Source organism: Monodelphis domestica, chromosome 5, assembly GCF_027887165.1.
Source record: "Monodelphis domestica isolate mMonDom1 chromosome 5, mMonDom1.pri, whole genome shotgun sequence".
Lineage (NCBI taxonomy): Eukaryota > Metazoa > Chordata > Mammalia > Didelphimorphia > Didelphidae > Monodelphis > Monodelphis domestica.
This window is the reverse complement of record NC_077231.1, coordinates 314,427,109-314,450,855: the sequence shown is the minus strand read 5'-3', so window position 1 is coordinate 314,450,855 and position 23,747 is coordinate 314,427,109. Positions and strand designations below refer to the sequence as shown.

The following is a 23,747-nucleotide window of genomic DNA, read 5'->3' as shown; positions in this document are numbered from 1 at the left end:
CGCTCACAGGTGCTCCGAGCCATCAGCCAGGTCGTCTTGGTGGGCTCACGAGGCCGAGGGCAGAGCGCAGGGCGCCGGGATGCTGCCACCTTTGGGAGCTCATTCACATCTTAGGGAGACCTTTTCAGACCAAGCCAGCCTCACCATGGGAGGAGTTGGGGTGGGAGGAGCGCCTGGCCGACAGAGAAGCGAGGCAGGCCACGGACAGTAGGAGGCGCCCCGGCACTAAGGCCTGGAGAAAGAGGGGCAAGCACAAACAGTCCAATGAGGGAGGGCAGCACCCAAAAGGGATGGGCAGGGGGAAGCCCCGTGTTCGCGCCTGGGACTGAAACCCCACAGGCAGAGGCTCAGCCCAGAAGGGAGTGAAAGTTGGCGGGACGTGGCCCTTCCCCAAAATGGCGGCCAGAGAAGTGGGGCGTTGTGGAGGAGGGAAGTTCCAGAGAGAGGGGGCCTCAGGTGCAGAGGGAGGCTGCGAGAGAAAGAGGCTATGAAAGGTGGCCAAGGGAAGCCTTCCCCAAGGATTTTTGGTAAACGCAGGCTCTTCTGTTCTCGATGATTTCCAATAAGTCAATAAATTTCCAATTCGTAGAGATTCTCTTGGCTCTCTGGTCCAAAGGAATCCCCAGCATAGCCAATGGGACCAGGGCCATCTGGCCTTGCTTCAAGACTTCTGAGGGGGGAATCCCACCATCTCCCACTTTCAGACAACTCTGATTGTTGGGAAGCTTCTGGTTTTGTTTTTCTGACGTTATGCCTCAGTTTACCTCTTTGCCGCTTCCACCCAACTGCTCCTTAGTCTGCCTCTGAGACCTAGCTGGACATGCCTAATCCTTCTTCCCTGGTACAACCCATCACGTGTTGAAAGGCAGGTCCTGGGGCACGGAGAGACTCTTCTCCATCCCTGGCCTTCCTTTGGCCAGTCACCATCCTGGTTTCCTTTCTCAGGACACAGTTTACTCTATCTCTGGCCTTCTATCGTGTTCACAGCCTTTCCTGGGATCTCTCTGGACAAGGAGGGAGATGGGGGAGGAGGCCTTGGAAGAACTCAGAACTGGGGTCGGGATAGGAAAAGGAAACTCTCACCTGGAGAGAAAAAGCCATTTCCTCCCAGTTGGAGCTGCATCGCCGGGACTGGCTGCTGCAGGAGGGAGGGAGACAGGGAGACGGTCAGTAAGAGCAGATTGTTATGGTGGGAGTTTTTAGGAGACGATTTGGACTTTGGCTACCCAAATCCCTTCCGGTTCTGGAGTTCTGGGACTGGCTAGGTGAGCAGGTAGGAGAAGGCTGCAGGCACCTGTCCTGGCCTCGGGGGATCGGAAAGGCAGAGATGGAATGAATGCTGGGCGGATTTGTAGAGGACACGGATGTGGGAGGAAGGGCTTCCAGAGGGGACCTCCAGCAGGACCCATCAAAATCTAGGCAGTCTAGAACAGAGATTGGCACCTCTGGCACCTGTTTGGGGACAGCCCACATGCCAACAAAGGCTTCCATGGACTTTCAAATTATCACATTGCTTTAAAATGTAAAAAAGTAAAGTTGTCTGAGCCTTTGGTGAGACTGTTCCTCCTAGAGCACTGTGGGAGGGGCACAGGACAGTGAGCGGCCATAACATGACACCCTTTGCCTCTGCTTCTCCTCATCCTCTCTATTCAGGCTCAGGGTGCCCCCTCCTCCTCCCACCTGTTTGTCTCTGCCCCAGAGGCCAAATGGCAGCCAGAAGCTACCTGCTTGTGCCAAGCTGTGAGCCTGGGGGGCCACCATCCCGCCACTCTGGGCTGAGGCTTTGCCTCTCCAGCTCCTAGTGGGAGAGCACCGGCAGGGCTCCCCCCACCCCATGCAGAGCCCCTTGCAGAAGGTGCAGCCACCTGCCGCTGGGGAACCTCCTTTCAGAGAGCTCAGAGCCTGCCCTCCTCCCAAACGGCCTTCTGGGGGCTGCCCTGACCCGCACTGGACATTCCAATCAATTCCTAGAATAGCCGTTGGACTGGCTCAAGGAAGCAGGTATATCATCTGCACACTGGCAGGCAGCCTCTCACTTCCCTGGAACCAACATGCGTCCATCCCTTTGTCCACGTGTGGTTCGGGGCCATACTTAGAGCAGAAGGGACCTCAGAGGTCCGAGAGTCCAACTTCCTTCCTCACGACCTGCCCCCCTTGTCCCCCTCTGCTTGTTCCCCACATGCCCATCCTGAGTTCCAGGGCTCTCCCAGTGCCAGGAAAGTCTCTAAAGAGTCTGGCACCAAAGAACGGCCTCTCTATGGCACAGCAAAGGAGAGCAAAGAGAGGCCCTATTTATCATTCTCATCACATTAAAAGAGCCCCATAAGGGGCAGCTAAGTCTCAATGGATTGAGAGCCAGGACTAGATGGGAAGTCTTGGGTTCAAATCTGACCCAGCTACTTCCTACCTGTGCATCCCTGGGCAAGTTACTTAATTCCACTTGCCTAGCCCTTCCTGCCGGGCTGCCTTGGAACCATTATTGACTACTGATTCCAAGCAGAAGGTAAAGGTTTAAAAAAAAAGACCCTCATAAAATCCCAGCAAGGGCTGGGGGAGCTTGGCTCAGAACCAGGAGGAAGAGAAGCCGCGAGGTCAGCATCTGCTCTGCACTGGACTAGAGGCGAGATTCTGGTGGGAGGCCTGGGGAGCACCGTGGAGATGCTGGTTGGGCAGAGGAATCTCTCAGGTTAACAAGTTGGCATTTATTAAGCAGGTACTATGTGCCAGGCATGGTGCCAAGCATTGGGGATACAAAGAGAAGGTGCTCTCATTGGGTCATAGGGGGCAAACCCAGGAAATGAAGGCTGGCCAGCCTAGACCCTTCCTCAGACTCCCCAATGGGAGCTTGGGGGCAGAGGGAGAAGGCGAGGGCAGAGGGAGAGGCAAGCGAGGCTAGTCTGGACCCTCAGACCTGAGGGAGCACAGGTAGATGGGGCTGAGATAGAGCCAACTGATGGGGAGCACACGACTGCACCAGCAGGAACCCAATGGCAAGGGGTCCAGGCTCTCCGCTGTTCTTCTGCTCCATCCTATGAAGGGCTCCACTTCTCCCTTGATGCCTTCCTAGCCCACCCCCTGCCCTAGGCTCTGCAGATCCCATAGGGGACTCCCCTTCTACTCTGGGGCAGGTGGGACTTGGCAAGGGCTGAGCTTTCCCTGCAGGGCTGGGGTGGTCTGCTCCTTCCTCCCAGTGACCACTCTCCACTTCTTAAACGTGCCTTCACACGGGGAAACATTCCACACAGCTATTGGTATTCTAGAACCTTCCCACCACATGAGTCTACTCTCACCCTTTTGTGTGACCGGGTCATCGCATGGATGTGTCCCAGAGCAGGCACCCGAGGAGGCTCTGAGGATCCAGAGCTTCCCTTTCACTTGCGGAGACAGCACATGTATATTGTGTGTGTGTGTGTGTGTGTGTGTGTCTGTGTGTGTGTGTGTCTGTGTGTGTGTGTGTATGAGCCTGTACAAAATCTATGTGAGCAAACCCAGGATGATGGGGAGGAGGGAAGGCACTGTGAGTAACATGGCGGTCGAGCTTGAAGAAAACTAGAGATTCCAAGAGGCATCATGTGATGAGGGACGACAGGTCTCCTGCATCTTCCCTTCTTCCTGCATATTAGTAACCCAGTAGAATATAAGCGACATGAGGACAGGAGTTTTGGCTTGTATCCTTGGATATATCCTTAGAATATAGCACGGAGCCTGGCTTATATTGATATATGTTTGTTGAGTGAATAAGTAGATACATTTCATATGTTTTGTGGGCTAAATTGGGGGTCATTTCTACCTTCAGGGAAATATGTTGTAAATAACAAACAATTTGGCTTACTAAAACTAGTATCAAAATTTTAGAAATTTGCAGATTGCCTTCCAGGATTTAATTAACTGCTTCAAGATATTCTTGGCATTCTATTCTTTTTCTTTTTGGAGGCATTTCATTGAACTATCCACATAGGAATTACCAAGTGGATGAAAAAAATGATATATGTTTAGATTGTGATTTGAAGTTGAATAGACAATCTGTTGCACTCATCCCTCTATTCTTTTATCTGCAAATACTAAATATAGATAATGGAATGTCCTGGAAATGAATAGAAGGAACTGAGTGGCTTTTAATGACCCCAAATTTTGCTCCTGTACAAAAACCTATTTTTTTAACATCAATATTCTTCCAGGAAGGCTTTATGGTGACAAATCACATACTATACCACCATCATTTCCTATTTATCCATTACTGAAAGGGCAATAGAGAAATGCATGGCATGCACAAATAGACTATGGCATACTGCCTAGAATCACATGAAGTAGCAGAATGGCAATTATCAAAGACAGTTTTGATGGTAAGAAGATGTGGGGCCATCACGTGGTGAGAACAAGAGATGATTGATGGGACGTATGTGTACAATCTGTTGCTGCCTGTAGCATGTCAAGAGATCCCAGTAAAGGCCAGCACCTTGGAGAGAGCCTCCCTTCCACTTCTCTTCATGGAGAGTTTAGAGGAAGAAATGGACAGGAGTCATATAAAGGCAGAAGAACATTAAAGGCTTGACAATGGGTGTTAAGTGATTTGTCCACAGTCATACAATTAGGAAGTGTCTGAGGCCAGATTTTAACCCAGGACCTCTGATCTCCAGGCTTGGCTCTCAATCCCCTGGGCCCCTCCTTTGGAATCTCTTAAAGAGAACCAGAGACCCATCACTGATATCTTCTTGGGACATGGGGAAGGGGTCACCTCAATGCCCATCCTGGGAACCATCCATTTCAGCTTGAGGCAACAATGCATTGTTATAAAGCAAACGCGGGAAGGAGAAAATAATTTGACTGGAAGGTTATAGACAAACCCAGACTAGAGGAGCCTCCCCTATCACAGACCTGGCAGCCTCCTTAGAAATGCCCTTTAATACCCATGAAACCCTTGGACCCAAGGCAAGGTAATGCGACATGAATCAGCAGTATCAGAGTATCAACTTCTGTCTTTGTATAACCAAATTGTCTGTGATTTTCAAATAAGGATAAAGTCCTTGGAAATGGATGTCTAATTTGTCTTCTCTCTGACCTTCTTGTCTATCCCTATAATTCCCATGAATCCATTACTGCCTAAAAGGGTCAACAATTGACCCTTTGCTCTCCTTTACCTCCTCTACTACCTTGACCTCGGGCTTCAGGTCCCTTTGTATGGAAATTCACAGTTCTGGAAATAATAACAGGAGATGCTGGTACCCAGACTACAGAGATGCTCCTTTCCTTCTTGCATAAGACAGCCATGAATATTTCAACAGCTTTCACAGCCACCACCCTAGTTCAAGCCCTTCTTACCTCTTGACTAGACTATCCTAACATCCTCCTAATTGGTCTCTCTGCCTCCAGTCTCTTCCTGTTCTAATCAATCCATCGACTACATAGCTACCAAATTGATATTAATAAAGCCGAGGCCTGACCACATCACTCTGCTTGTTGCCTCAGAAAAAGCACCAAGTCCTCTATTTGACCTTTAGAGCCCTTCGAAATCTGTCCACCCCACACCTCCCAGACTATTTATCATCCCATCCAGCTGTTCCACTCCAATTTCCTTGGACACAACGTCCCATCTCTTGCCACTAGGCTTTTGCAGGGACTGTCCTCCATGTTTTGAATACTTTCCTTCCTTATTTCTTCCTCCCAGAATTCCTAGATCTGTTCAAGGCTTGGCTCACTTGTTAAGGGACAGGTTGGACTAGATATGGAACCTTGGAAGTATCTTCCAACTGTGAGCTTCTGTGACTCTCTAGGACCTTCTACAAATCTGTCTCTAAAATTCAGTCCTCTCATCTGCAAAATTGGAATGAAGAAGATGCTTCCCTGTAGGGTCCTGAAGGATTCTTTTGACAGTTGGAATGGCATAATGGGTAGATGACTGAGCTTGCAATCAGAAGGAACTGGATTCAAATCCCGATGGACACAAATACAGGCTATCATGTGTAGTCACTTGCCAGTGCCTGGGGCAAAGCTCTTGCTCATCACCTCTAGGTAGAAGTTCAGAAGGAACCAATGATATCACAGCAAGCAAAGTCCTATGGAAATCCTGTAGGACACCTGAGCACCAGCTCTCATTGTCCTCATTGCATCTTGGGTATATATGGAACGCATCCTTCATGACTCATTGCAAACACTTTCTTTCAAAGACCATGCTTTCTTGGCAATGCCTTCTACTGAGTCTGAATCTCTGAACCTTCTTTCTGTCTCCACTGAGCGAGGAGCCTTGGCCAGCTGAGTGTCTGACAAGGACCAGTGAGCCCACCTGGCAGGTCAAGCTGAATTCTGCAGAGTTCCCACCCCATTAGCCATGCTCACCACTGAACACCAATTCCCAGAGGGGCTGGTGAGAACCTGGCTGTATGTAAGAAGTGACCCACATATCCCTTGGTGCAGCGCCATTATGGAATGATGCGGATGGTCTGTCATTGGCTTCCATTCAGAGTTGATGGATGGGCACCAGACACCTTCTCACCACTTGTCCAGGTGTTTCTCTTTGCAGAGCAGAGTATCCCTTTGCAACTTTTCTTTTATTGGCCTTCTTTGGCCCAGCCTGCCTTAACTTACATCCTGGCTGACCTTCAAAGGGCACAGAAATCTTCCTTTACTTAAGCAACAGTGGAGAGATACTTGCTGTTTGTTCCAAAAATCACTATGCTGAGCCAGAGTCCTTGAGGACCCTGTCGGTGTCCCTACCCTTGCAAAGTAGTGGATGCCAAATTTGGTTCACCTTTAAAATCATGAGATGTTCCTTCATGAAATCACAAAGGAGAGCCTTGGCTAGATAGGAGATGTGCATGACGGAGGTGGCTAATCTTTCTGATCTTGAAGGTTACCTTTAAAAATGGCTCACATGTCAAGATTTCTACCTACCTCCAAGGGAGACGGCCAACCGCTCCAGTATCTTGCCTAAGAAAACCCCCAATGGGGTCATGGAGAGTCAGACATGACTGAAATGACTGAACGACAACAGTACCTACTCTCACATATCATCATGGTGTGAAGAGGTCTCCAGGGCTCTGCAGAAGTCCGAGCTGTGGCATGTTCTACCAAACCAGAAAGAATTAAGTTCAGAACTAGCAATGCCCACTGCCAGAAGGCAATGACCTTTTTCTCTGTTATTGAAATTGTGAAGACCGTATTCTAAGACATGGAGGGAGCTATGATTTCTGGTGCATGAGGGACTAGCCAAAGAGATGAAATGATGGATCCTTGAGCTGAGAGAAGAATATTCAGGACAATGAGGAAGCCTTAGGAAGCCTGAGACCAAATCCTTCCCCATGTCTGTCCATCCTCACCACTGCTGCCAAAGTCATCTTCCTGAAGAAGAGATCTGATCATCTGACTCTTTAAAAAAAAAAAAAAACCTTATCTTCCATCTTGGAGTCAGTCAATACTGTGTATTGGCTAGGCAATGGGGGTGAAGTGACTTGCCCAGGGTCACCCAGCTATGAAGTAGCTGAGGTCAGATTTGAACCCAGGACCTCCCTCTCTAGACCTGGCTCTCAATACACTGAGTCACCCAGCTGCCCCCTCATCTGACTCTCTTACTCAATTCCAGTGGCTCCATATTATCCCTAGGATGAAATAGTCATTTCCTTTGATTAGCTTTCAAAGCCCAGAGGTTCATTGGACCTTTCTGCCACTCCCACACCTTGGGATCCAGGCAAAGAGCCCTTCTCACACAGGACACCCCATCCCCTATACCTGTGCCTTTCTACTGGCCATTGGTCATGAGTGAAGTGCCTTTCCTCCCTACTTCTGCCTCACTTGGTCACGTTCTTGTTAAGATGCATCTCAAGCACCATGAAGCTTTTCCTAATCCCCCCAAATCCTAGAGCCTTCTACACAATCTGCCTGGCCTTTAACTGCTTTTTATATATTTGCCTTTGATCACTTTAGGCTGTATTTATTTGAATATGTTTCTTAACTCCTTTATTAGAACGTAAGCTCTTCGCAAATAGGGGCTGTTTCATTCTTTGTACTTGTGTCTTCTACACCTAGTAGAATGCCTGGTACATTGTAGACACTCTATAAATACTCATGGATTAATTAATTGATTGGATAGCAATACTCCATAACTGACTCTCTGGGAAGATCAAGACATTCTTCAAACATCAATGCATAATTCTTAATGAATAGAAGTGAAAAAATTTACATTTAGTAACTGTGTCCTAAGTTCAAAACCTGCTTCAGACACATAATAGCTGTATGACCCTGAGCAAGTCACTCAACCTGTCTTCTCACCCTGTAAAGTGGGGATAATAGTATCACCTACCTCCAAAGGGCATTGTGAGGATAAAATGAGGTGACTTGTAAAACACTTTACAAACCCTAAAGCACTGTGTAGTCTCATCTCTTTCGTGGTATCTTTAGGATAATACATTTAGGTATATTTGGAGCCAGTTGAATGTCTGGTTTCAAGTAATGATGCCTAAGATATTAATGATTTAGTGTAAGCTTGGAAGGAGATACCTCTAGCCATCAGCTCTGGACTACCCTCGGGGGGTGGGGGTTGTTGCTTAAAATTTTGACCAATAATTTCAATAAAACAATGGAGTTAAGAGTGATAGCTATTATATTAGGTGCTAAAGTAGAAGTTCAAAACTAGACTCTAAATAAGCTTTGTGTCAAATATAATAAAATGAAGACTTCTAGAATATCTATGTAATCCCCCTAACTATATATCATGAATATTTTTATTTATTTTATATTTAATCTTTATTTTAAAGAGGAAAGTAAAGGTTCAAAAAAACTTTCCTCTTTAAAATTATTTATGACATGACTCTACATGTTAATCTGTATCAAAGTGTTTGCCTTCTCAAGGAGAAGGGAGGGAAGAGAAGGAAAGAATTTGGGACTCGAAATTTTTTTAAATGAATATTAAAAATTCTTGTTTACGTGTACTTGAGAAAAATAAAATAAAAATTAAATGTAAAATAAATTAAAATATTCATGAAATTTCATTTCATTTTGGGAGGGCAGCAGATGACTCAGTGCATTGAGAGCCAGGCCCAGAGACAGGACCTGGTCCTGGGTTGAAATCTGGCTCGAGACACTTCCTAGCTATGTGACCCTGGGCAAATCACTTAACCCTCATTGTCTAGCCCTTTCTTCTGTCTTGGAACCAAATAGACAGCATTGATTCTAAGAGTGAGGGTCCATAAAACAAAATTAAAAAACAAACAAATAAGGCAATGAAATTTAAGAAAAGAAACAGATTAAGTTTAATAGACAAGAAATGATTTATTATTGATGTGGGATTTTCAAATCAATCATTTGTTTATAGAACAAAACCAAATTAATAAATATTTAAAATGAAAAGATGCAGTACATGAGATAATTCCAACCAGACCTATTTAAACAAGCTTTTAATAAAAATGTGAAGTGGATATAAGAACAGACACTAATACATCATTAGCCAAGGAAGTTACCAAGGTAACTTAGTTAAGGTGATCACTATTAACTAAGGAAGATTAGCCCATAAGAATCAATTCTTCCACCAGAAAACCAAAGGAGCCCAGAAATCACCTCAGCCAATCAGCACTACTTGATATCCCTGCCAAGTTGAAGGATGGCAGTCAGTGGTAATACTATCTTAGAATATGAACTCTTTTAGGAAACCTCCTGGATAAATGGGAAAGGATTTACTTGTATAAAATATTTATAATATTATATAATATATAATATATTATATATATTATTACATATAATATATATAATATTTTTTGTGGTGGCAAAGAATTGGAAACGAAAGGAATGTCCATCATTTGGGGAATGTCTAAACAAATTGTAGTATATGATGATTATGAAATACTATTGTGCCATAAGGAATGATGAACAGGATAATTTCAGAAAGATCTGGAAAGACCTACGTGATCTGATGCAGGATGAGGAAAACATTGTACACAGTAACAGCAATATTATGGAATGATCAAATGTGATAGACTTAGCTATGATCAGCAATACCATGATCCAGGTCAGTTCTGAGGGACTTGTGACAAAGAATGCTATCCACCTCCAGAGAAAGAACTGTTGGAGGAGGAATGCAGAAGAAAGCAGATGATTTTTAACTTGTTTATTTGGGTATTTGTTTGAGGGTTTTGGTTTTATAAGATTATTCACTTACAAAAATGAAAAAAACTACTCATGAATAAATATGGAAGATTGAGTAGAGTTGTCTCATCAAATAGTAATAAGCAATAGAGGACAAAACAAATTTAAAGAAAGTCTGCTAAGAAATCCAACTAAAATCCCACGAAGAGTATTTGAGGAAGAAACTTGAGAGTGCTCTAAAGGCAACTTAGAGAAACGAGATGCAAAAAATGGAAAATATTTAACAGAAAAGACTTCTCTGATAAATTATTTTTCCATCAGTGATAATGGACTCACCAAAATTGATCATAAGCATCGTGGTCTTCAATGTGCTTCATGGAGAATGTAGAAAAGACACTAAAAAATCAAAGCTAGGAAGGAACTAAGGTATTCACCGAGAATATAAAATAAAGTTATATACTGGAGACAACCCAGTTGCAAGAGCATTGAAGAATCAATTCTCATAGTATCAGAAAAAGGGGACAATATAAAACTTGAACTTTATTACTACCAGAAAAATATGACCAATAATAACTTATCCAGATGCCAAACTTTCTCAGCTCTACAAAAATTTTTCATCAGAAAAATCTACTTGCACATCAAGAGCATCCTGGATGAAAGTAATATATTCATGATATAATATTCACATGCAAATGACATTCACAAGACAATCCCATCACCTTCACAGCATACAGTTGACTATAAGCTATAGAGAATACAAGACCCCATTGGGCTTACTTTGTATTGGTTATTACAAAAATAAGGTCTTTGACTTAGTAAAGCAAGGCACTACTTCAAAGTCTCTTCTTCAATAAAGGCTTCCCATTCATATGTCAAAAGTGTGCAGAATTCCATAAAAGATAACCAGAGATAACTTTGTTCAGTGAGTGCCCAATCCCAGGTGATGAATAAAACAGGAAGATATTCTTAACAATAGTATTTGCAATAGTGGTGGAGTATGAATGTTAATCACAGAGCTTCAGTGGAAGAGGGATTTCTTAGAGATTCTGAGTTCTTCTAGTTGTTCCTATTTGCAGGTGACATTGAACCAACCATATCAAGCCCCAGATTATTGTGGAGTCTCCCACATGGAATTCAGAATCATTTGAAATATAACTATCCACACAAGAATAACGAAGAGATTGAAATATAACTGTTGTCAAGACAATGATGTGTAGTTCGATGAGTAGTCAGCTAATAAGCATTTATTAAGCCCCTACTATGTGCCAGGAACTGGGCTAAGCCATGAGGATACAAAGAAGGCAAAGGACAGTCTCTTCCTACAAAGGACACACAGTCTAATGACCCATAAACCTCATGCATCATCATATTTAACATAGGCACACACCATGAGAGGTCAATGAGTTGACCCCAGTGAATAGGAGGAAAGGAGTGGATTGCCTTTGGCAAATCACACAAGTCTTTTTCTAACCCCCAAGATTCTCACTGAAACATCATTTAATGCCAATATTTTTCTGCTAGGAATCATGGAAACTGCACTCTGAAAAATGAGTCACAGATCACCCACAAGGCCAATAGAGCAATATGGCGGGCATGACCAGGCTGCAACACATTACAAAAGAAAATTTATATAGGAAAAGTGTCCTAGAGATGCCATCCGAGGAGTTATGGCTAGGTGAGGAGGATGGCCAGTCATTTATTAAGAGCAAAGGATAACCAATGCAAAATGGGTGTGGTCCACTGGCATCTATGTGATATCAGAAGATATAAAGGGAGACCTTCAGCAGGAAGACATGGGCAAGCATTACTCAGGATGAGAAGGCATGGATGGACTGCAACCTTCCCTGTTAGAAGGTGTGAGATTATAGATCTGCTGAAGCACCAAAATCTACATTGATGTCTTGCTTCTAGGGTCAAAAATCAACTTCACAAATAGAAGCTGGGGGAGTTGTAGTAAGGTGGCAGTTTGTCTGAAAAGATTGGAGGGTTTTAGTGGACTGCAAGCTCAGTATGAATCAACCATATAATATGACAGCCAAGGTAGCTGATGCCATCTTGGACGGCATTGAAAGATACCACGTCCTGGGCTAGAGGGAAGATCAGATAATCCAATTGTCCCCTACCCTGGACAGAGTTTCTATAGAGTATTATGCTCTGTCTGGGTGCTCCATTTTAAAAAGGACATTGATAATATAAACAGTATCCAGAGGAAGACAACCAGGATGATGAAGTCCCCAGAGATCATGCTGGAGGAAGGTCTGTTGAAGAACCATGTCTTTAGTCTGAAGATGAGACTTGGCTTAGGTAAGTCATGATCAAACTTTAGCAGGTCTTTGAAGGACTTCATGTGGCAGAGGTGGTATGTTGATTCTGTTCAGACCTAAAGGGGAGTGCCAGGGCAATGGGGAAAAGTTGTACAGGGGACTGCAAAGACCAATTTTGCCTTGATATAAGGAAAACCTTGCTAACAATTGGAAGAATTAAAAATAGACCAGATTGTATCAGGAGCTGATAGACTCTTCTCTTCCCTCAATCCCAGAAGCCTTCAAGTGAGAGTTTGGTGCTTGTTATTGGGGATGGTATAGAAAAAGTTTGGTTTAGACATAGGTTGTACCAGATGGTCTCTAAACTCTTTCCATTTGGTTTTCATAATGTTCTTATTCTATGGTCACCTGGGTTCAAATCCTAGCACTGATACACATTCTTTCTGTGTTCGTAGGCAAATCTCTTCTTGCCTTCAAAGTTGGTTTCCTCAAATATAAAATATGGTTACCAGACTAAATGGCATCTGAATTCCTTCCTAAATCTATGATCCAAACTCAAACCCCAGCTTGACTGCTTATCTGCTCAGCAACCTTGCCAAAATCTCAACCTCTCTGGACTTCAGTTTCCTCATCTGTAAATTAAGAGGGTTAGGCTAGATGGATCTTAAAGCCCTTCCCATAAACTAGAGCGATTAGCAAGATCAAAGATTAAGAGCTAGAAGGCACTTTATGACTATCTTGTCCAAGCTCATTTTTCTTTCATATTTGGAACTGAGGCATAAAGGTGACTTGCCTAAGATCACAGAGGGAACATATAAAAGTCAGGATTTGAACCCACATCCTCTTGACTCCAAATCCAGCCTTTTTTCCACTCCCTTTGGCTGCTTCTGGGCCTGCTAGCAAAAGCCCAAAACCCACTTTATGTTATATTATCCAGAAAATTCCAAGGAGAGGGATTTTTAGCTTGAATTATTTCAAGCTTTGTTTCTACTCTTCTGGTTTATTTTCCCTGGAAAAGAATGACCTAAAGTATTACCCTTTACCAACCATGCATGGGATGAGTAGCAAGAAGCAAATGTCCATGAAGGAAAGAAAATACCTGAGGAGACCTCAATGTGGCCTGTCTCCCAGAAAGGATCTAACTCTGAACACCAAATGTATCCAGCTGTTTTGGCGAGGCAGCTATGGAGTGGACTTGAATCAGAAAGGTAATAACATCAGTGGAGTAGGTGAAAGCCTGTCCAAAGATAACCTGGAGGGAGATTTAAGAAGACTAAACAATAAGAGAATAAAGCCTTCAACTTTAGGAATATTTCTCATCCGACCCTCAAGACCCATCCAGGCTTACTCATGCTGAGGTCACATCTGATTCCTGAAGACTCTTAAGTGCCTTTGAGGATAAATGCACCCAGGGCTTCCAGGTAAAAGCTTTATGAGGTAAATAGGAAAGAAAGTGTTGTTTCAGTCTAAAAACAAACTCGATCAACTGGAAAAGAAATGGGATAGCTCTGGCAATGCACATTTCCATTACCCAGTGAAATAGAGTGAGTCCTGTTGGGGAGGCACAAAGAAATAAATACTTATGATGAGATCATAGCTCAAAGACATTGGGATATAGTCCAACGCACAATGAAAATGAGCTTATTACAAAGGAGTCACAATGCATACCTGTGTGGGCAGGAAAAGGTGACTGGAATAGAAAATTCTATGGTACAGATTCCAGAAGCAAGTCTGTGGCATCCCTGCATTTGTAGCCGTAGGAAATGCAGAGGGGCTAACTTAAGGCTCATTTTTATATATGATTATTTGCTTTACTGAAAAAATATGTAGCTCTCTTGATAGGTGATTTTTTTCTCTTTTGTTTATATCCTGATTGTTTCAGTAGTCTTCTCTTCTGTCCCTTCAATTCATTAATTTTCTTTCTCATTTTGCTTTCCTTCTCCCCTGGGACTTTCAGACCCATTTTTAGAAGAGATGTTCTAAGTTGGAAGTATCTGTATGGATAAAGGAGAAGCATGTACAAAGAATTTACTGTGTGCCAAGGATTGTGCTAGGCACTGGGGATATGGATCTGAAGTGGGCATGGATCTGAAGCATAGTCTTGAACCTGGAGTCAGCCAGCTAGAATGGCTTGACCACCCATCTCACTAATTGGTAGAGCATGACTGAGAGCAGTGATGCCTTGGTGGAGGGACCAAGTGCCTAGGCAGTAATTACTGGAGGTCTGCTGCTGCAGAGAAAGCAGCACCAGGATGGATACCAAGGAGATGACTGGGATGGAAAATCAGAAGGGAAGCAATATAAAGTAATGCTCCCAATGTTAAGAACTGGAAATAATGCTAATAGACAGGCAGAATAGAAGGCAGAAATGGCCTTCTTGGTTTTTGCCTCTGTATCCCTGGTGTCTTGCCCCAAGTCAGTATTTAATAAATGATTACTGAATTAATAAATGATTATAGACCAGAATAACGTTTCCTTCCTACTATCACTGCTCCCACAACCCCTCACCATAAAGCAAATACTCTCTGGTGATCTGGTAATGGATCTTTCTATACCCTATTCTCACTCTCAGACATTTACTAGCTTTGTGACCCTGGGCAAGTCATTTTACCTTGTTTGCCTCGGTTTCCTCATTTGTAAAATGAGCTGGAGAAGGAAATGGTAAACAACTCCAGTATCTTTGCCAAAAAAAAAAAAAAACAACTAGAGTCACCAAGAGTTGGGCATGATTGAAAACAACTGAATGATTCATTCCCAGACTACTCTTTTTTTATCATGTGAATACTATCAGTCATAGGATCATAGCATCAGACTTTCGAAAGAGAAGAGGAGAGGAGAAGAAGGAGAGGAGAGGAGAGAGTGAAGGGAAGGGTAAGGGAGGGGAGGAGAGGTTAGGAGGGGAGAGAAGAGGACAGAAGAGAAAAGAATATTAGACTTGGAGTTGGAGGACCTAGGTCCAAATGTCATCCTGGCTCTGCTGCTTGATCTCCTTGTGACTTTGAGGAAGTCCCTTGGCTTCTCTGAGGCTTATTTGCTCCATTTGTAAATAGATGAAGGATTGAATAACCTCTAAGGTCCCTTCTAGCTCCAAAGCTAGGATCTTGTGCTTCCTGGAGTCCCAGGGCTCTGCTCTTCAGAATCTCACATCTGTTGGGCTTTCCTCAGATGTTTCTATGAGAATCCATACTGTCATCACTATGTACCTCTACCTCCATCCTCTGCTTTCATTCTCATTCTCCTCATGCCTTCTAACAAGAGGGTTCTTTCTAGGCTAGAGGATGGAAGAAGCTATCAACTCTCCAGAGATCCAAACCATAAGACCCAAATGGCACCCTCAAATTGCATTCCCCATATTTCTTCAAGTTCTGTTACTCTTGATATCACTCTCAAACCAAGCACAATCCTTTATCCTCTGCATGTCATCATCCCATTCTAGCCTATGGCACAAGAACCCAAGATCCAACTTCCTCACATGCCAACCCCACTGATTCCCAGCACAGTAGACTAATGCTCTTTTCTAGACTAGATGGTAGCTAACAACTGTGGACAGCCATGCAAATGCGCCATCTTCTTTGTACAGAACTCTGCCTGTTTTCTCGTTAAGTTCTCAAGCATAACATTTGGTGCCAAAGCCAAGGCACAAGTTGGGTGACTGTTGAAAGTGATGATCCTCAATGGAATAGACTAGGAGTAAATGATGTCAGCAATCTAGTGTTCAATAAACCCAAAGATCCCAGCTTTGGGGACAAGAACTCACTATTTGACAAAAACTGCTGGGAAAATTGGAAAACAGTATGGGATAGATTAGGTTTAGATCAACATCTCACATCCTATACCAAGATAAATTCAAAATGGCTAAATGACTTAAATATAAATAGTGAAATCATAAATAAAGTAGATGAACATAGAATAGCATACCTGTCAGATGTGTGAGAAAGAAAGGAATTTAAGAACAAGAGATAGAGAACATTGCAAAATGTAAAATGAATGACTTTGATTATATCAAATTAAAAGGTTTTTTTTTTACAAGGGGCAGCTGGGTAGCTCAATGATTTGAGAGCCAGGCCTAGAGACAAGAGATCTGGCCTTAGACACTTCCTAGCTGTGTGAACTGGGCAAGTCACTTGACCCTATTGCCTAACCCCTACCACTCTTCTACCTTAGAACCAGTATACAGTATTGATTCTAAGACAGAAGGTAAGGGTTTAAAAAAAAATGTTTGTACGAACAAAACCAATGCAACCAAAATTAGGAGGAAGGCAACAAACTGGGAGAGCATTCATATAACAAAACTCTGACAAAGGATTAATCTTCCAAATATATAAGGAACTAAGTCAAATCTACAAAAAACCAAGCCATTCCCCAATCAACAAATGGTCAAGGGACATGAATAGGCAGTTTTCACAGGATGAAATCAAAACTATCAATAAGCACATGAAAAAGTGTTCTAAATCCCTCCTGATTGGAGAAATACAAATTCAAACAACTCCGAAGTACCATCTCACACCTAGTAGACTGGCCAATATGACAGTAAAGGAAAATAATAAATGTTGGAGGGGGTGTGACAAAATTGGGACACTAATACACTGCTGGTGGAGTTGTGAATTGTTCCAACATTTCTAGAGGGCAATTTGGACTTATGTAAAAAGAGCTTTAAAAGATTGCCTGCCCTTTGATCCAGCCATACCATTGCTGGGTTTGTACCCCAAAGTGATAAGGAAAAATACTTGTGCAAAAATATTTATAGCCATGCTCTTTGTGGTGGCAAAATTTGGAAAATGAGGGGGTGTCCCTCGCTTGGGGAATGGCTGAACAAATTGTGGTATATGTTGGTGATGGAATACTATTGTGCTGAAAGGAAAAATGAACTGGAGGAATCCCATGTGAACTGGAAGAACCTCTAGGAATTGATGCAGAGTGAAAGTAGCAGAACCAGGAGAACATTATACATAGAGACTGATACATTGTAGCATAATCAAATGTAACTGACTTTGCTACTAGCAACAATGCAATGACCCAGGACAATTCTGAGGGACTTGTGAGAAAGAATGTATCCACATCCAGAGATAAAAATGTGGAAACAAATGCATTAGAAAAACCTATGATCAGTCACATAGTATGATGGGGATATGATTGGGGTTTGATGTTAAAGGATCTACTGCAGATATGAATAACATGGAAATAAGTTTTGAAAAATGATACATGTAAAACCCAGAGAACTCCTTGTCAGCTTCAGGAGGGGGTGGGGGGGCAGGGGAAGGAATCGTGAATCATTTAGCCATGGGAAAATATTCTAAATAAAAATTAAAAAAATAAAGTGATGATCCTGTTGGAATGCTAGGTGGCATACTGTATATAGCACCAGGCTTGGAGTTGGGAGGACCTGAGTTCAAATGTGACTTCAGACTACCTGTTTCCCATTGAGATTAAAATTGTCCACAAGAACATAATCAATTGTGCAGCTTTAGAGCCAGAAGGGGTCTTAGAACCCAACTGCCTTGTTTCTGATAAGGAAACAGAGGCTCAAAGAAAGAAAGTGGCTTTCCCAGCATCACACCATCTCAAGGAGCAGAGCAGGCTACCAAACTTGGGTCTCTTGACTCCAAGTTCAATGGGAAAGAATGTGACTTAGTTAAAAGGAATGGTGAAAAGGGCAGCTAGGTGGCTCAGTATATAGAGAGGTAGGCCCAGAGATAGGAGATCTTGTGTTCAAATTTGGTCTCAAACACTTCCTAGCTGTGTGAACCTGGGCAAGTCACTTAACCCCCATTGCCTAGCCCTGTCACTCTTCTGCCTTGGAACCCATACACAGTATTGATTCTAAGACAGATAATAAGGGTTTAAAAATAAGAACAGTGAACTTGGAGTCATAGGACCCAAATATCCATCCCACCTCTTTCATTAACTATCTGTGTGATCTTGGGTGAGTTATTGAACTACCTGGGACCTCAGTTTCCTTATCTTTAAAATGGGGGGATCAGTCTACCAACAGCAAGAACAATAATAATGAGTAATATTGATAGAGTACTATAAGGTTTGCAAAGCCCTGGGGACTCTGAGAGCTCAGATCCCATGTTCTTATGACCACAAGCATGTTCCCCATTTTAACAAGAGTTCCAGGCTCCTTGCACCTTGAATATGAAGGCAGTGCCACAGGCCATGCTATTATTCCTGATATTGAGTAAAATCCTTGAGTCAGAAGAGATATTTGGAGGGACAGGATTCCCTTTATTCCATAACTGCTACACTGCCAGCTCCATTTGCCAGGAGCTCAGTGTAGACGACCAAAGGAAACCTGTCTCTTTAAAAAAAATCAAAGCAAAAGTAACATCAACAAGCTTCTTCAAGGGACTCCTTAGCATTTGAACCTCCATTAGCTCAGAAATATGGAGAGATTACTCAAGGAAACATCTGAAGTACTGATTGGTCCCTCTGGAAGTTACTGTAGCATCCTCTGTGGCTTCTCTGGAGTCATCCTTGGGTACCTGGGGGAAGGACAGGGAAGGGCTTGTGCAGCCACCATGGCAGCAGCTGCTGGGCTATGGAGATGGCCCTCGGTAGGATCCCAGCATCACCAAAGAAGAAAGGCTATTCCAGGGGTTTGACTTCAGTACAAAGATTTGGAGGCAGGAAATGGAGTTTGGAGAATAGTTGGAAACCCCTCCCTCTAGATTCACTTTGACTCCGTTGAGTCCCTGGACTCTGAGTTGCCTGGAGCCAGGCCTCCTCACTTCCCAGTTATTTTCCAACCACTCTCCACCCCCTTCTGTCTCCTTTAGGTATTGGCTTGTATTTGTACCCCAGCACTGTTGCCCAATGCCCATCATCTAATAAACATGGGATCCATCTTGTTACTCAGGTTATCTCTGCTCCAGTTTGGAGTTTGAGGAAGAAGACTGTGGAGCAGCTGCCTGGGCTCCCATGAAGACTGAAAGCCCAAGACTGTTTCTCTTGAATAGCTTAGAATCCAGTTAGAGCTCTTCCAAACTAGCTCTTAGCTCATGGAAGAAATGAACCTGGGTGTGTAATGGAGGTCTGTGGGTGGTAAAAGAAACAGGATCTAGGAGAGACAGCTGATGTTTAAGATTGGCTCAGAGAGAGGAGAGGGGATTTGGAGATTCTCCCCCATCAGTCTTCCCCCCTCAGCAATGGCTGCTCTCTCAGATTTGCTCTTATTCCCCTTGTCCTCCTCCACTACTAAAGCCTAAATGTTCCCTCCCTCCTTAAGCTATTCCACTCACATTTGATTTAAATTTGGGAAAACATTGCCACTTTAATGTCAGTTAATTCGATCAGGGTAATACAAAGCAATTGTTGTCAGGGAAAGTGGGGGAAAGGGGGTCCCTCCCCTAACTAACCCTTTTCCCTCCCTCCTCTAGTTTGAGGGGAATTTGGACTTTGGCAGCCTCAGCCCCCTGAGAGACAGTCGGGTTGACTGACTCTGGGTTTGGCCCCTTGGCCACAGTTCAGACCTAGGGCAACAGGAGCTGAGGTAAAGTCAGAAAGAGACTCCAAATGTCTTTCTCAGGTTTCTCTTTGGTAGTCTTTTCAATTGGGAAATGTTGGGGGAAAGTTTATCCAGTCACTAGCAGGAAAAAAGATGGATAACCCTCAGGAGCAAGTCTCAACCAGCCCTCTTTCTTCAGCTTCTCAAAACTGAGAGCCCAACTACTCTTCAGAAAGGAACCTTCTGCTCCTCAAGATTCCAGCCTCCTGGGGCCCTCCCCCAATGAGGAGAAATATTCAGCCTGGCACTTTTCCTTTAGTGCCAGCCTCTGTCACAGGTGTTATGGTTCATCCATTCAGAAGTACCAGGAGACTTGGTGACATGGTTGCAAACAGGAAGAGGGCTCAGAAGCCATCCAGTCCAAACCCCTCATTTTACATATGGGGAAACTAAGGCACAAATAAGGGACTTGTCCAAAGTCATATAGGTAGCAAATAGCATATCCTACAGGTTCAAGAGTTTTTGTTCTTTTGCCTAAACCACAATTCTTAATCCTTAGTCATGGACCTGATATATAGAAGGCACTTAATAAATGTTTTCTCCCTTTCCCACTGAAGGTGGAATCATGGGACCTTAGTTCCGAGCCCCAGCTCTGCACTTAGTGTCCATATACCACTGGTCAAGACCCTGGATCTTGTGAGCCAAAAAGTCCCCAGGATTGTAGTGGCTGAGCCTGGTCCTTGTCCAGCATCTTCCCGTTTCTCTTTTTGTTGTTTATCCTTATGTGAAGTGGTCATATATCTTGTCTTCTGGGTTTGTTCCTCTGCACCACATCCGTTTAGAGAAAACTTCCCATGCTTTGGAACCAAGTTCTGGAGTGGCAAGAAGAATCCCCTGCCTTTAGGTACCACAAGTCATTTAGCCATTCCTTAGGCTTTGCAACCACTCCTTTTCCTTAACAAACGAAGAAAATGGGACCCTTTTTCCCCACTCATGATATGAAGAAAGGGGCCTGCCTTGAAACTGGACTTTGCTAATTCTAAAAAATTTCAGAGCAGAGATCAAGGGAGATCTTGTCTGAATTAAGCACTAGAAAGCAGAAGAGAGAGGCTTTCTGAGGAAACATGCCATGTCTAGATATAAGTCATAAGCTACCAGAAGGCAGGAGTCTAGAATTAGATCTAGAGGGATTGTAAAAACCTCTAGTGTAATCCCCTTCATGTTGCATATGAAGAAACTGAGTCCTACAGGACTACTTATCCAGGGTCACACCATCCGAATCTAAATTCAAGTTCTCCTACTAGAAATTCAGAGCTTATGCCACTTGGTTGAATACCTATTGTGGTCAATACACTGTCCAAGGTCCTGAATCTGGTTAGCCCTGGATGCCCTCTGAGGGCACATGTGTCTAGCTCTGTGACTGAATCCACCACCTGATCTGTAAACCCTTTCTATCTTCATCAATGAACTTTCTTAGGATACAAAGACACTGGCCAGACTAATGGCCTTGGAATGAGGAAAACTTGTGTCCAAACCTTGCCTCAGACATTCATGAGAGATGTGGTCAAGTCATTTCACCTCTGAGCCTCAGTTTCCCCCTCAGTAAATGGGGACAATTATAGCACCTGCTCCTCAGGTTTGTTGAGAGACTCCAATGAGATAATAACCTGTGTAGCGCACTTCTCAAAGTTTTAAGGGTAATTGAAATGTAAGCTCTCGTTATCACTAATAATCAGTAAATCCTTGTGATTTACCTTACAGAAAATATTCATTGTTCTTCACACTTGAAGACAGAAATGATCTGTGTGCACACATATATCTAGATAGATTCTGTCCCAGTGGGAGAGTGTTTAAACAGAAGTCCTCATTACTTTAGGAATATGCTAGAGAAAAAAGGCCCAGAGGGGGAGAAATGTGGCGCAACCTGACTCCAAAGTGTGGAAAAAGCTCTAATTTGGAAGCAGAGGTCCTGTGTTCAAATCCCAAGCAGCCCTGCCACCGAGTGACCTTGGGCAGGTTGCTTTACTGCCCTCTTCTGTAAAATGAGGTTTCCTGGCACCTCCGATCATCGTATCATAGTCACCTATAAGATGGGAAGGGACACCCTAGAGTCAAGGTCCACTGGAAATACTTGTTCTTGAATCAGAAGCCCTGAATTCAAATCACATCTCTGTTGTCTACTTCCTGTGGGACTGTGGTCAAGTCCCTGAGCATCATTTTCCTCATCTATAAAATGAGAGAGTTGGACCTCCATGACTCCTGAAGGCTCTTACACCACTACAGCCATGATACTTTGATATAATTTAACTCTTATGTTTTATTTACATATTCATTACATTTCTAATTCTTACATTTATTATTTTACATCATTACATTCATTTGTTATAAATGAATGATTACATTTTATTTAAAAAAATATATTTTATTATTAGAAGCTGAGTGGGGGAGAGAAGTGAAGTGACTGGTCCACAGTCACATAGGTAGTCCGGGGCAAAGGCAGAATTGCAACTAGAGCCCAGGACTTGAAGGCAAGAGGAAAAGTTCAACATCCTCAGCACAGAGTGAATAGTTTCATATTGAAATGACTGGCTCCTCCTGAAGGTCCCTTCTTGCTCTGAACTTATGATCCTAACTTTCTGATTGGTTCCTTGAGCTTTCCATTAGTGGGTGGCCATTCCCAGTTGTGATTTCCCTCTGGATTGGGGAACATCTCCAAACAGGAGCCCCCCTGGGAAATGTGGAAAAGAGAAGGGATTTTAAGACAAAATCTGGGGGGCAGCTGGGCAGCTCAGTGAATGGAGAGTCAGACCCAGAGATGGGAGGTGCTGGGTTCAAATCTGGCCTCAGACACTTCCTAGCTGGGTGACCCTGGGCAAGTCATTTAACCCCATGGTGTAGTCTAGCCCTTTGCGCTCTTCTGCCTCGGAACCAATACACAGACAGAAAGTGAGGGTTTTACAAAAATAAAGAGCCATTTCTGGATCAAAGCACTGGTGTTCCCAGGGGTTCCTTAACGGAAGTCATCTTCATCAGATGAAGCAACATTTCATTATGGAGGACCACTTGGGTGGCTTCTTGCCATGCTCCAGCCCTTCCTCCTTTCCACCAATGGAATGGAAAGTCCTTCTTGTGCCTCCGGCCGCCTCCCCTGATGGTCTCCCATCTCCCATCTCTCTCCAGGTTATTCTGTGCTTCTCTCCCGTTGGTCACACTCTGAGAGTGAGATCTCGAAAGTTCCCAGCTTTGGTCAACTGTACGGCTATCGACTGGTTCCACGAATGGCCCCAGGAAGCCCTGCTGTCTGTCAGCCGACGGTTCATTGAAGAAATCCCAGGAATTGAGGTGAGCCATTGGAGCTTCTCAGACACGTGTGTGTATATAGACACACACAAACACACACGTGTGCACACACAGACACACACGTGCATACACATGCGCACGCACGCGCACACACACACACTCAAAATCCTGCAAGGACGGATCCCTTTTTGAAAGCAGCAGCCATCTACCCCCTCCCCAGAGGATTTCCTTTTAATGCTAGTTTGTATTCTAACAGTGATCAAAACTCTTGTGGCAGGACTCCTCCGGAAGCCTTAGAGCCAGTGCCCAGAGCAAAGAGCAGCACTGATCCTGAGGGGGGGGGGGGGGGCGCAAGAAAGGCCCTCCATCCTCCCCATCTTTCTCTGAGACGGAGGGCCGGAGCCCAGTGTCCAGGTCCTCCCGGACTCCTCAGGAGCTCTGATCCCCAAGTTCTTGGAGAAGCCAAGACAAAATAGAGGCAAAACGACAGGCAGACAAGCTTCCAGCCAGGCTCTCCAGAGATTTTCCCCAGGCTCGGCTGGGGGGCCAGGGGTGATTCTCCCCAGTTTTGTCCTAAGTCGGGGAGAAACTTCTGAGCCAAAGAAAGCAGAGGAAGAGGGGCCTCCTCTTTGTCCCTTCCTGGCATCACCCTGGACGATGTCGGG

General features: G+C 44.0%; 1 protein-coding gene across 7 annotated transcripts in view; it reads left to right on the top strand.

Moving 5' to 3' along the window:
- DNAH11 (dynein axonemal heavy chain 11) overlaps window positions 1-23,747 on the top strand; it is a 272,410-nt gene that overhangs the window by 147,107 nt on the left and 101,556 nt on the right. For all 7 annotated transcript variants that reach the window (XM_056800511.1, XM_056800512.1, XM_056800510.1 and 4 more), the window contains one exon: window positions 22,963-23,124. In XM_056800511.1, the coding sequence (XP_056656489.1) occupies window positions 22,963-23,124 (162 nt within the window). The remainder of the gene's footprint in view (window positions 1-22,962; window positions 23,125-23,747) is intronic.